The sequence below is a fragment of the Tyto alba genome, unplaced genomic scaffold (assembly GCF_018691265.1).
Source record: "Tyto alba isolate M040663 unplaced genomic scaffold, T.alba_DEE_v4.0 Super-Scaffold_45, whole genome shotgun sequence".
Lineage (NCBI taxonomy): Eukaryota > Metazoa > Chordata > Aves > Strigiformes > Tytonidae > Tyto > Tyto alba.
The window spans coordinates 31,417,290-31,429,956 of NW_024881321.1; the positions used below are offsets into that span (position 1 = coordinate 31,417,290).

The 12,667-nt window shown below is 47.8% G+C and overlaps 1 protein-coding gene across 3 annotated transcripts in view; it reads right to left on the reverse strand.

The window, feature by feature from the left end:
- FGF14 (fibroblast growth factor 14) overlaps positions 1-12,440 on the reverse strand; it is a 412,228-nt gene extending 399,788 nt beyond the window's left edge. The window contains exon 1 of one of the 3 annotated variants that reach the window (XM_032997041.2): positions 11,762-12,440. In XM_032997041.2, coding sequence (XP_032852932.1) covers positions 11,762-11,969 — 208 coding nt within the window. In that variant the 5' untranslated portion in view covers positions 11,970-12,440. The remainder of the gene's footprint in view (positions 1-11,761) is intronic. The other 2 variants (XM_032997039.2, XM_032997042.2) reach the window with 2 other exon arrangements.
- Between the last annotated feature and the right edge of the window lie 227 nt (positions 12,441-12,667).

Below are 12,667 nucleotides of genomic sequence, written 5' to 3' on the forward strand. Positions count from 1 at the left end.
AGAGGGGGACCATGCTGGAACAGGGGAAGAAAGCAAGAATTTCCCCCCCTGAGGGGAAAGAAGTGGCAGCACTGACTGCATCTCCCATTCTCTGCCCCCTGTGCCACTGGAGGGGAAGAGGTAGAGAGATAAGGAGCAGAGTTGAGCCTAGGAAGAAGGGAGGGGTGGGGAAAGTGTTCTCAAGATGTGGTAATGCTTCTCACTGTCCTAATCTGTGAGGTGGTGGTCTTGTTAGTATCTGTATTAAATTTATGTTCTTTTTTACTTCCCCTAACAAGTCTGCCTTTTGCACATGACCGTAATGATTGAGTCACCCCTCCCTGTCCTGATCTCGATTCCCAAGCCTGTGGCCTTATTTTCTCCTTCGCACTTGCTGGGGAGGAAGGGGAAGAGTGAGCAGCTGTGTGGTGCTTCTTTGCCCTCAGAGTTCAAACCACAACAAACATTTACAAGGATATTTCACCTTTAGCAAGATAGCTATAAATGGAATAAATTGAAAGAATCTAGACAATCAAATGTAACTCCCTTAGATGTCCTTGGGAAATAAACACTTCTAGAAATAGATGTTTTCCATGAAAACGTCCTTACATTTCAGATATATTTGCTCTTCAGTTGATAAGTAGCTTAAACAATCTCTAAATTCTGCTTGCCTGTAGGACTCTCTATCACTAACCTGTCTAAATGACTACAGATTCCTTTAATCCCTTTATTATTTACTTTATAATTTCTTTTGTCATTCTGGTTTTTCATCTCCCTCTGAGAATAAGTGGGAGAGAGAGCATCCCACACTATTCATGTATCATCCACACAGCTCTTGTAAAAAACCTCACCTAATGTACTAACATCACATTCTGACTTACTTTTGTTCAAACTCCATCAAGTTCCACCCCCAAATTCGTAACCTATATATATATGACTACAAGGGCTTAGTACTTCTCTTTCCATCTTTAATCTTTTAGCAGATACTCTTTTTGGCAGCCAGCTTAGACCACAGTCACTCCAGCCGGCCATTAAAATCAAGGAAAATGGGTGTCAGCAGACATAATGAACCTTCATGTTACTGCTTCTCCTGATATTTTACTAAAAGATTTTTACCTAGCCTGCACAACTTACAACTTATTTCTGCTTTGGTTATAAGGTCCTAAGCTGCCGCCTCTGCTTTCATCCTGACGGCATCTGGTTCAACTGGAATAAAATCATTCTCATCCAGTATCTAAGAGGCCATGAAACTAAGTAGCCCTACAGTTAAACTACCGTGATATTCACCTGCATATCCTTAGGTTCAATTATTTTTTCTCACTGTGATTAAAGGCTTTTTTTTTTTTTTTTAAACAAGAGCACCATAGTTACTTAGGTATCTTGAGGAAGCCCTTAGACTGTGCTTTCCTTAATGGTGTATGGAAATGTTCAAAATCAAAATACGTGATGCTGAAGTGCTAAGAAAGCCAATGTCTTCTAAGATATACTTTCACTTAAAACCTTCAATGAGGAGATACTATCTTCTGTGGCCCACAAATCGCAGGAGTCATCTCCACTTCATGTCAGTAATACCTCACATATATCATCTCTTATAAACTGCAAAGATGAACTGAAATGAGAAAAGACACTAGAACACAAAATCACGATCCTGTTCCCACTACCTTGGCACACATGCCTCCTACCGTGAGTAAACTCATTGATTTTACCCAGATATGTATTACCTAGGAAACTACAACACCATTATTTTTTTTCCTCTCAGGCTTTTACAACTCCACAATCAGGGTTTATCAGGGTTTAAAGTCCAGCTCTAAAACAAAATAAGGCCTCCTTCAGAAAATTTGGGTTTTCTGTACAAACACTACATAATGGTGTATTTGCTGTACAACAATCCCGTACTGCTTTTAGGTGCTCTGTTCCACAGAAGAAGAGCCCATGCTACGAGTTTCAAAGGTAAGAGAATTCATCTCTGACATGTTTCAAAACTTTGTGCAAGTAGTCAGAGCTCAACGAGTCAGAGCACAGGGTTTAATAACACATACAGTCACTGGTTTTGCCACAAATGTCCCTGGTCAGCAGGACCCCTACAGCACGTTGCACTGAAGTGGCACGTTATAATCCTCTCATACAATAATGTCTCAAAACTAGATTATCAAAAGTGATCTCAAACAAAGGTGAACAATGTGCATCAAAGGTGAGCAAGATCCAGACCACAAGTTTGCTCTGTCTGTACCCAGCTGAAGGTATGGACATAAAGGGCATACCTTGCATCCAGATAGGGTTTGCAATTCTCTGAGAACTCTTTGGCCGGGTACCACAGCCACAGGATTCAAGGAGACACATAGCACCCATGTGAGCAGGCAAAGCCGGGACCTGGAACCAATTCCCTACCAGGTCAAATATGAATTGCTTATCAATATTATCCAGAAAACTTCCCTGGAAGTCTTGCCTTAACAGCAGAATCTCACATAAAGCATTTTATCCTCAAGCAAGTAATATCCTCAAACAATCTTCAAAACAAATGAAAGGGATAATATTTATTCTTAGGCCTTCTGAATTCTCTTGCTGATTTTACTGTCTCTTCATAATCAATCACAGTTGCTTTACTGCCTCTGCCTTTATGTACTTCGGCTATTGTTCTGCTACTGTAAATTAGCAGAAAGTGGGAAAACAATCATTCATACAGCTCATGCCCAATAAAACAAAGGATAGTCTATCAGACTACTCTTCATCCATCACAAATATATATTACATCAGTAATAACCTGTACAGTTGTTCTGCTCACTGCCATTAGCTAATTATTCAAAGTGGTAGAGAGAACTTAAATATATCTGAAAGAAATGTAATTAAGTGCTAATTTTCCTCAGAAGACCCTAACCCAAAGTAAAAAAGTGAGATGCCTGCACAATCAGCAGGTGAAAGAACTGAAAGAGATGTGAAAGGCTATAGTGGAGGCGACAGTGTTTGGGACAGGTCAAGGTCATAATCTTGGAGGTAAAACAGGTCTGAGTAAAGCCAGGAGACAAGCAAATGTCAGGACTGAAAGTCTGTATAACCCTGTTTTTTTGAGGCAGAAAGTCTCCTTCGCATGGGGACAAACATAACAAAAGATTTATACTGGCAAGGGGCCAGAAGAAATCTCTCAGGGGCACAAGGCTTTACAAATTTTAATCCACCTGTTAAGGCTATTTTAAAACACGGGCTTTAGTGAAAGCTGAAAGAGTCCAAGCCACAAAATTGCACCTGCGTTTTAGACATCCTGAAGTTAATTCACATCTGAGATCTTGGGTTTATCTCCTAGTGGGATAATCTGCCTAAATCGTGTTTGGGTTCAGTTTCTCAGGGACTATTAGAAGTCTGGGTTCGACTTGCAATTTCTAGTTGCAAGAAAACCAGAACTGTAAAGTATTTTTCCATATCATGAGCACTACTATTAATTTAACCCTTATTAAGATATTCCTGATAGGATGCTCTATTTTATAAGCTACTACTATATTAGTGATTTAACTGTTTTTTTTAAGCATTTTCATACTCTGTAATTTTTCCACATCTTTTTCTATATTTTCCCCTACGTTTTGCACTGGTAGTTCCTGTACATCTCATTCAATGTCAATAAATGTACCTATATTATCAGTGAGTGATATGTGTAGAAATTACTGGGCAATAGTAATACTCCATAATGCGCTTCTCTAATGAGAAGCATGAACTGGGAACCGTTTAATCTGGATGTTTTGTTTAAATGTAGCCGGACATGATTAGAAATACATTTACTGAATGAGTAACATGTCTGGTAAACTTGCCTTCTTTAAACTAACATTTTCAGCTCAAACTTCATTAAAGGGCAATGAAATACCCATATATTTCCTTTGCCAGCATTGGTGAGAACCAAGAGATTTATATGTAAACAGAAATCTTTGCCTTTATACGCAAGCTCTCTCTCCTATTCAAACCATTCAACACTGGTACAAAATTCTGGTTTTCAGTCACACTACAGCTTAATTCTTTAAAAGCCTGTTCAAGGAAGCTATATTCCACTTTTTCCCTCAAGAGAAAGGACTCTGTGAAAACATGCCCTTTGCAGGAGATACTTCCTTATCCCCTAGGCCTAGAAAATCCATAGGAATGAACTCCTTTTAGCTGGATGAAAGCAGAGCCTGCAAAGGGACATGTCAGCTGCTGCCTCATCTTTGTCCTCCAAAACCAGAGACATCCTATATCCTCAGCAAAGCCAAGTTATACTGCACAGGAACAGAGATGATAGAAATGCCCAGGATTTTCTGACAGTTCAAGGAAGGAGAAGGCACTGTGGAGGAAGTGCTCTCCACCTTATAGCTGAGAAACTCACACCCGAACAGGTCCCCATAATCGGTAATCCCAAACACGGAGCAGGAATAGCAGCGTTAGCCTCTTCAACAGGAAAAGAACCAAGGAGTACCCACTGAAAGCCCAAACCCCTCCACACCCTTTCCACACTGCACATGGTTACGTGGAGCTTGCTGCCATGCAAAGTTTTTGATGCCCAAAATAGAAATAGTGTTTGACAGGTAAAGGTGTGTAGCTCCTTCAGAGGCTACCTCACGCAGTGGCCTGAATAAAAGCTCCAACTTAACACTGTCCAGTGACAGCTGGAAACTAGGAGGATGGATTAGAGGAGGGATCAAACCTAGATTTATCCCATGTCTTTTATTTTTCTTATAGCACCTAATGCCCAGAGATGGCGGACAGGGCATGGTCAAGAGCTAAGGCACAAGTCCTGCTCATTCTGTATCCTCAGTATGTGCTTATCTTTCCAGATGACAAAGCTGCATGAAAAAAACATGGATGACATGATGACTTTTCAGGGAACAGCAAAGTCTATTCCCCTATCAGCTCAATGAAACATAGACCTTTTGGGAACCTCCTTAAAACATTTTTTTCATAGAAGATTACAGTTTATTTGTATCACTATCTGTGAGTGAAAGCCAAAACAATTCCAATAGAATTAAAATGTTTAACCTTGGTTCAATTCTACTGTCTGATGGGACCAGGTTAATTGCAGTGCCACAAAATGATTAAGCCAAGTGATTTCCAAGATACTGCCTTCCGTATACAAACATTAAACTTGTTCAGTGCAATTCCTCATGCTGTTTCCAGTTAAAAGTAAAATAAGCACATGTCAGAAAGAAAACAAAAGATACAGGCATTAAAATTACACCATCAATTTCTGCTAACAACTGCATGCCATTTATTGTCATTTGACCCACACAACCACCCAATATTAACTCTCAAACTATTAGTATTGGTTATGTTCAACAGAGTATGTTACCTAAACTAGTGCATTGAATTATACTGCAGATGGTTTTATTATTCTGACTTGTGCATTGAATTTTACTACAGATATTATGATTCTGACTTCTCAATGGTGTCTCATTGGCAACTATTTACTTTCCTTTCTACTATTTAATGTGAGTGCTTCTAAAAGCGTATGCTACAGACACACCAAACCTGGATTCTATTTATCCATTAAAAGCCTTAATGATTTTTGAGGTTTTGCCCTCAAAAAGATCCTTTTCAAAGTCAGCGTGCTCCTGATTTGAATAACCAGTTTGTTTGCTACTCACACACTATTTACCTTTGCTGCAGAGTATATTAAAAAGAATATGTCACTTACGTACATTTTGCTCGCTGTGAGTTCAGTCCATCATGGTGCCAAACACCATCAGTTCCCTTTGCAATTATAATTTTCAGTTCTTCTGAGAGGCTCAGAACCTCTAAGGATCCACTTCAAGCACACGATAAATAATTTTTTTAATAGCCAGTCTGAAGATGAATATACTCCTTTGAGCACTTTATCACATGGTCTCAAATAAAAAGATTTTCTTCCCAGTTGCTTCGTTTGTTCTGATAGTAGAAACACACTCTGTGCAAGAAGCAGGCTCTTTCTGAACTAAACATGGCCCCGGTCCCACAGAGTTTATTTCCAGGTACAGTTTTTCTACTGTATACACTCTTTCTGAACAGTGGCAAGTTGCTCTCAGGTACATGAGTTCTACAAGCCCTGTGCTACAGCACAGCAATTTTTTTTCACAACAGAGATTGCAAAATTTTAAGATCATTCAATGTTTTGTTACTCAGTAAGTTGTTCAGTAATCTAATAATTTGTCTCTGAAAAGCTATCACTCACTGAGATGCGAAAAGCAAACGAAAGGACCAACAGCACACTTGAGCCATGTTCAGACATTGGCTGCAATTTTTAATAAGCAGGAAAGCAAGGCAACGGGAAGTAGCAGTGCGTCCAAAATCGCAGTGTGTCCAAAATCACAAAAGCCGTCTGAAGCAGAATTAGGTATATAAACAAATCCCTGCTCCTGAAGTAACGAGGTCACCTGTGATGGAATGGAACCTGCTGCACCAGGACTCGGTGCTCACAGGCACGTTTGGCAAGTGTCTGTAAACATTCAGCTGAGTTTAATTTGCACACAACCACTTCATTTATCCAGCCACACTTTAAACTCTCAGCATTTCATCCTACATGTTGAGTGATTATACAAAAACATCACTAGTGACCCCACCAACTACAAGATGCCACCTCCGAGTCGGTGTAATGCCCTGATTCCTATTTCTTTAGTTTTATGAAGCCCTATTGAAAAACTGGTTTCCAGCTTCAGATAACTTTCTCCTCTCCAGATTACATTTTTACATGCATTTACTGGACAGAAAATCTTTGCAGAGGGACAAATTCTGAATGTCTAAATCACTCCTCATCTAAATTTGATGTCATTTGAAGGAATTTTAGCTCAAAATTGATATAGTTAACATAATCAAAGCAGGTAGACTGAATAAACACCAAATGTAAATGAAAACTCCATGCAAATAAAATGTTTAAACCAATGATATCTGTAAATACATTTTTTGTGTTTTCCCTAAACCTAAATCATCTTCTGTATATTTGGATTAATTTATAAATGGTCTACCATTAGCAGACATTGAACTAGGTGCAAGCATTTTATCACAGTAGGGAGATGCATGAGCAGGCATAAATTTCACCCCTTAGCAAGTAGAATATGCAATTTAATTTGATCAAGAATAATTAAATTTGTATAAATTCAGGAAATGTATTCCATAGAGGACAAAACTTCAGTCGGTAAAACACATGTAAACAGGCAATTTTACATTTGAGCAAGAGAAACACACTGCAGCTAGATTAACAGTACAGGAATTAGAGTATTTAGGCAGTTGGAGCTGCTTTCCAGACCTATGTGAAAGAAACTTCATGAACCCAATCCCTCAGCTCTTACTGAGGCAGAATTCCCTTTGTCTTTTGGTGGGAGGTTTGTTTTGTATGAGTAAGGAAGGCAGTGGAGAGGCCCAGTTTTCTTAAAATTCAGATAAAGACACACACTGTATACTTTATGGGCAGAACCCAAGCTTCCATTTCAAATAGATCCTCACATGGCTGTGCTCAGAAACTTTTGCAAAATGATAAACGGCCATGAAACAACAGCCTGATTATTTTATGGTGAAGGAGTTTAACAAGGGACTATGCGGAGAACCCAGTTCAGCCACAGCCTGTATTTCAGAAGCTCTTTGTTTTAAATAGGTTTTGCATTTTAGATAGATATGGGATTGATACCAACAGAAAACAAATTCTCCTATCATCAGCAACATATTTATAGTAATGACAATTTCCATCTACTCTCCTGTCAACATCCCTGACTGAGTTGGAGAGATGCCTCTCCTTGGAGGTAAATGGAGAGGAAACCTGATCCACCCTCTGTCCACTGAGCTGCCACCGGGAGTGAAATGTGATGGCAATTCCTGCCATGGGGGCATCGAGCACCCCAGCCAAATAACTCATCTCCCATCTCTAACAGCTGTCATTTGATGAAAAAAAAAAAAAAAAAAAAAAAAACAACAAAACAAACCCTTCACTGGCTGTATTTGCTTCCAAAAACACCCAGAGGTACTCTCCTTCCCCATTTCCCCTCGAGCCCCAAATCCTCTCCATGACTTAGCCATTCCTTAACTGAAGGTACCCAATTTAGAGCCAGAGGAGGGTGGGTGGTAGGTGGGGGGGGGGGGGGAGCCACCAGGATAGCATTTTACAATTACAATCCCTGGTTCAGGCCCTATTGTTTGGAGCAATTTTTAACTCTTTGTGAGTCTGTTTTGCCTGACACTTTGTGAAGTTCTGTGTGTATGGCAAGCTGGAAGGGCACAGTTCAATGGAAATAATTACAAAAGTGAGGCCCAGGGAACCTAACACATTGCAAATGTTTTCATGCTGGACAAGATGCTGAAGATATGTAAGGCTTTATTACTTTTTGTACTATTAAACTCGGGAGAACTCAAAAAAAATCAATCGGTAAAAGCAAAGCCCTACCTATTGATTCTCAAAGTTTGTCTCCTTATAAAGAAATGTAAAGATGTAAATAACTGTAACAATCAAAGGCAGCTCCTCTTTCTGGAATATCAAATTTGAAACAAATTGGATCATAACAAAATTATTACCAACTAAAAACCAAAGCCTCCTGATGTAACCCTGCCAGAGACTTGCACACACCCCACTGGACACCACATCCTTCCCTGCCCAGCTTGCCCCTCACTCCAGAGCAATGCTTGGTGCCAGTAAAAGCGGGGGAGAAGGGCGGGGGGGGGCAGCTGGGTCCCCCCAGGGATAGCAGGGGAGCCCCAGGAGGAGGTGATCGGGGGGGGGGGGGGGGGGGGGGGGGGGGGGGCAGGTTGTGGGGCTCAGCCAGCAGTGGAGAGGAAACGCAAAGCAGAGAACATCTGGGAACGAGCCACCCAGTCCCGTTTCTGGAAAAAGACCAGCTGTTGGAAGGAGCAAAACAAAACAAAATTTAAAAAGTGCAGCAGGCCAAAAATAGCTAAATAAACTGAAATTACGGCCAGCGTTAGCTGTCTAACCTGCTCGATTTTCTGCACGGTTGGATCAGCGGCAGCTGCTCGCTCTCGTGGTGCCTTTAGAGACCAAAAAGCCCTGCAGCTCCTGAAAAGTTTGGCGGCCAAAGAGGGCCGCGGGAAGGGGGGGCTGGGGGTGGGGGGTACCGGAGCCCCGTGCCGCAGCGGGGACCGCGGGCGGAGCTGCCGGCAGAGGAGGAGCCCCACGGCCCGGAGCACCGGGCGAGGCAGGGCATCACGGCACCGGCTCCCCGCTCTCCCACGGGTGACCCCAGCCTAGACGGAGGCGATCTGCCCCCGGAGCGACGGCGCCGGTGACCGAGCTGCCACCTCAGCCCGCCGAGCGCATCACCGGCCTCTCCAGGCAGTTCGTTCGCCGGGGTCGAGCGCTGCCCGGAGCGGGACGGCGGGGGCAGGGCAGGCGGCTCGGCTGGGCTCGGCGTCCCGGCTGCTCCGCCGGCACCCCGCCGGCATCCCGCCGGCACCCCGCCGGCGCGGAGCGGCGCGGAGCAACTGCGCGGCGCGGAGAGACCGACCGCGGGCCCGCCCGACCCAGCTCTCCCACCGTCCCGTGCCCCCCCCACACCCCCCCTCCACAGACCGCCTGTGTTTGTGCCCCCCCCAACCCCCGCCCAGTCCAGCTCACACCCCCCCCCCCCACCCCGGGCAGGGCGGTGGGGTGCAGTGCCATTTTTGCCACCAAAACCCGCCCGTCCCGTGCAGAGGGGGTTAGGTGCGGCAAAGTCTCTGGGAAGGGGGAAAGGTGTGCTGGGGACCCTGGCAGGCCGTCTTGGCTTCAGCGGCCGCTTCCTTACCAGCCTCCCCCCCCCCCCCCCCGCAAGGAAAGGACAGGGGCTTTTGGTGGAAGAGGGGGTGTGTGTGTGTTATACGCCTCTTCCCCCCACCACCACCCCCGGTAAGCAAACTGAAAGGTCTAGAAACCACCACCCCCTCAAGCCCTTCCTCCGGAGCATCGCCTCTCGCCCAGAGCACCGGGGAGCTGGAGCTCTGTCTGTGTGTCTGTCTGTGTGTGTGTCCCCTCGGGGGGCGGTCGTCGGCGGCAGCGAGCAGGGCCACGCCGCGGCTCTTGTGCCCCCCCGGCGGTCACGGCCCCTGCGTGCGTGGGGACACGGGGCGTCCCCAGGGGCGGCGAGAGGATGGGCCGGCTGCCCTGCCCCCTTTGCCTGCCCCATCCCGCCCCGAGGCGGGGGGGGGGGGGGGGGGGGGGGGAGCTCACGGCTGGGAAGTTGCCCCCGGCCGCGGCAGGAGGCTCGCTGCAGCGCCAAGGGGCGAGTGAAGCAAAGGGCACTTTGCGGGAGGCTGAGCGCAGCCTCCGGCGGGGCATTTCGGCCTCTTTGGTATGCTGAGAAGTGGCTGCTCTTTGCTGCAGCGGCGGGGAGGAAAGGGGCGAGACGAGTTGGCAAACGGGAGCGAAGAGGGAGCGGGGCGGGGGGGGGGGGGAAGAAAGAAACAAAAAATCCGCCGAGGTGCCCACCTCGACACTCTGCACCGGCCCTGAGCTGGGCAAAGCAGGAGCCGGCACCGGGTCTGCCGGGGCGGAGAGGGGTGCGGGCTGGCAGGGCTGCTGCTTGTTGATGTTGGGGTGTCAGAGAGGCAACGAGAGCCTATGATCTACTACACTGCAGTGCCAGCGTCAGGAGCCTCCTTGCTCGGGAGCTGCCACTGCAGGGCAGCCGGCACCAGCGCACACCCGGCAGCCCGGGCTCCAGCCGCTCTCGGCTCCCCCGGGCACGACAGGGTTTGCAGACAGACTGCCGGCCCCGGCGGCGATAGCGGGGGGGGGGACACACACACACACGACCCGGGGACCGGTGCGAGGGCGGCGGGGAGGGCCGGTATTCCCCCTGCAAGGCTCCCTGCTCCCTTCTCGCCTACCTCGCTCGCCAAGCCCGCGGGTTTGGCCGCCCCGAGCAAAGGGGACTCAACAGCGGCAGCGTGACCCCCCCACCCCACGCCCCCCCCCCGGGACCGGGCGGCCCAGAGCAACTGCATTTGCATTTCTTATGTAATGTACTGCAAGTTTCCCCCTCGGAGCCGGGCTGAACCGAAGCGCATGATCCTGGCTGCCAGGCAGACATGGAGACGCACGCACAGAGAGGGGTCATCCCGGCGGGGGGGGGGGGGACACACACACGCAGCCACCCCTGGCGGTGCCGCTGCCGCTCGGCAGACTGGGCGAGTCTGGGCACAAGCCCCAAGAAAGTGTCCACCCCCTCTCCTCAACACCCCCCCCTCCCCTCCGCCTTCCCGGCCTAGAGTGCCGGGGGGTGAGTGATAAGGGGAGCCCCCAGGCCGGGGGCGGGGGGGTGTCGGACTTGACTTCAGTGGCGGGTGGGGGTGTGTGGGAGGAGGGGGGTGGGGGTGTGACATATTGCAAGATAATTAGAAAGTGCTGTGCAGGACCTGAGCCCCGCACACTCACCCACCGCAGGCAGGGCCGGCTCACACCAGCGCAGGAGACCCGGGCTCCCCTTCCCAAAAATGGGGGTGTGCACGGGGGGCTGACATCGGGGACGGGAGCGGGTGGAGGCGGGGGGAAGGGGGGGGGGGGTGTTTTACCGGCTTCCCCTCAAAAAGGGTAGCGATATAAAAGTTTCCTCCTTGGAAATCGCACATAGAAACTAGGAGATGCAGACTGGGCTAGGGTCGCCTTTGGGATTTTTTTTTTTTCTTTTCCGTGGTGACAGTGGCTGAAGCTAATCCAAACCGCTTCTAGGTTATTCATACACATATGCACATGCATGTCCGTGCTGGCCTCGTTATATTTCCCCCTTCTCCCCTCAGCAGGATTGCAGATCTACCTCGGCGAGCAACAGACAGGGTAGCATAAAAGAAAAACAACGCAGTGCAATGGATTGCTTACCAGTTTGGTTCTTGTTTTTCTTAAGACTCTTGCCACAAAGACACTGCAGCATATGCGATCCTTTGCTGAAAATGTTCCAAAGAAACCACATTGATTTGGGCGAAAAGCAATCCAGCAGCTTATACACCCTGAGAAAGAAGAGATCCTTGTGGTTGCATAATAATAAATTGAGACCAGTTCTCCTGAAGAGGGGCACCAGTTTTATCATAGAAAAAATGATTATATCCCGATCTTCTCCCAGTTTTTTTTCCTCACGTGGTATATTTCTTTGAGACTTTTCAACGGATGCTTTTTTTTCAGCCAGGCTGAACGGTTATTCCCCCTAGATCAACACTGGATTATAACCAAAAGCGTGGAGAGAAAAAAATAAAAGAAATCCCCCTTTTTTTTTTTTTTTCAGCGTGAAGCCAATCGAAAAGTAAGGTAGTGAAATCCCAGCCGAGGCCAAAACCTCATCAGAGACGCCGGCAAAACGCGGAAGGAAGATCCCCAGAGAGAAAACCATAGCCTGGTACTTGACTGCTAGGAGGCTGGGTGGATCTGCAGAACAAAAGCCACGGCAGGATCCATCCTACGGAACGACTGCCATTGTGCAGCCCCGCGGCGGGAGAGCGCACCACCAGCACCCGCCGACAGCCCGGCTGAGGCGCAGACACCGCTGCCGGCCGCGGGCGCGGACCCCGCCCGCAGCCCCCGCCGATGCCCCCGCCGCCCCCGCCGCCGCCGCCGCCGCCGCCGCCTCCCGCCCTTCTCGGGCCGCTCCGCCGCCGCCGCCGCCGCCGCGCCCCGCTCCGCTCCGCTCCGCCGCGCAGGAGGCAGCACCCCCCGCCCCGCGCCGCAGCCTCGGCGCCCAGTCGCCGGCGGGCGACGATAAAGGGGAGGGGGGGGAAGAAGAAGGAGAAAAGC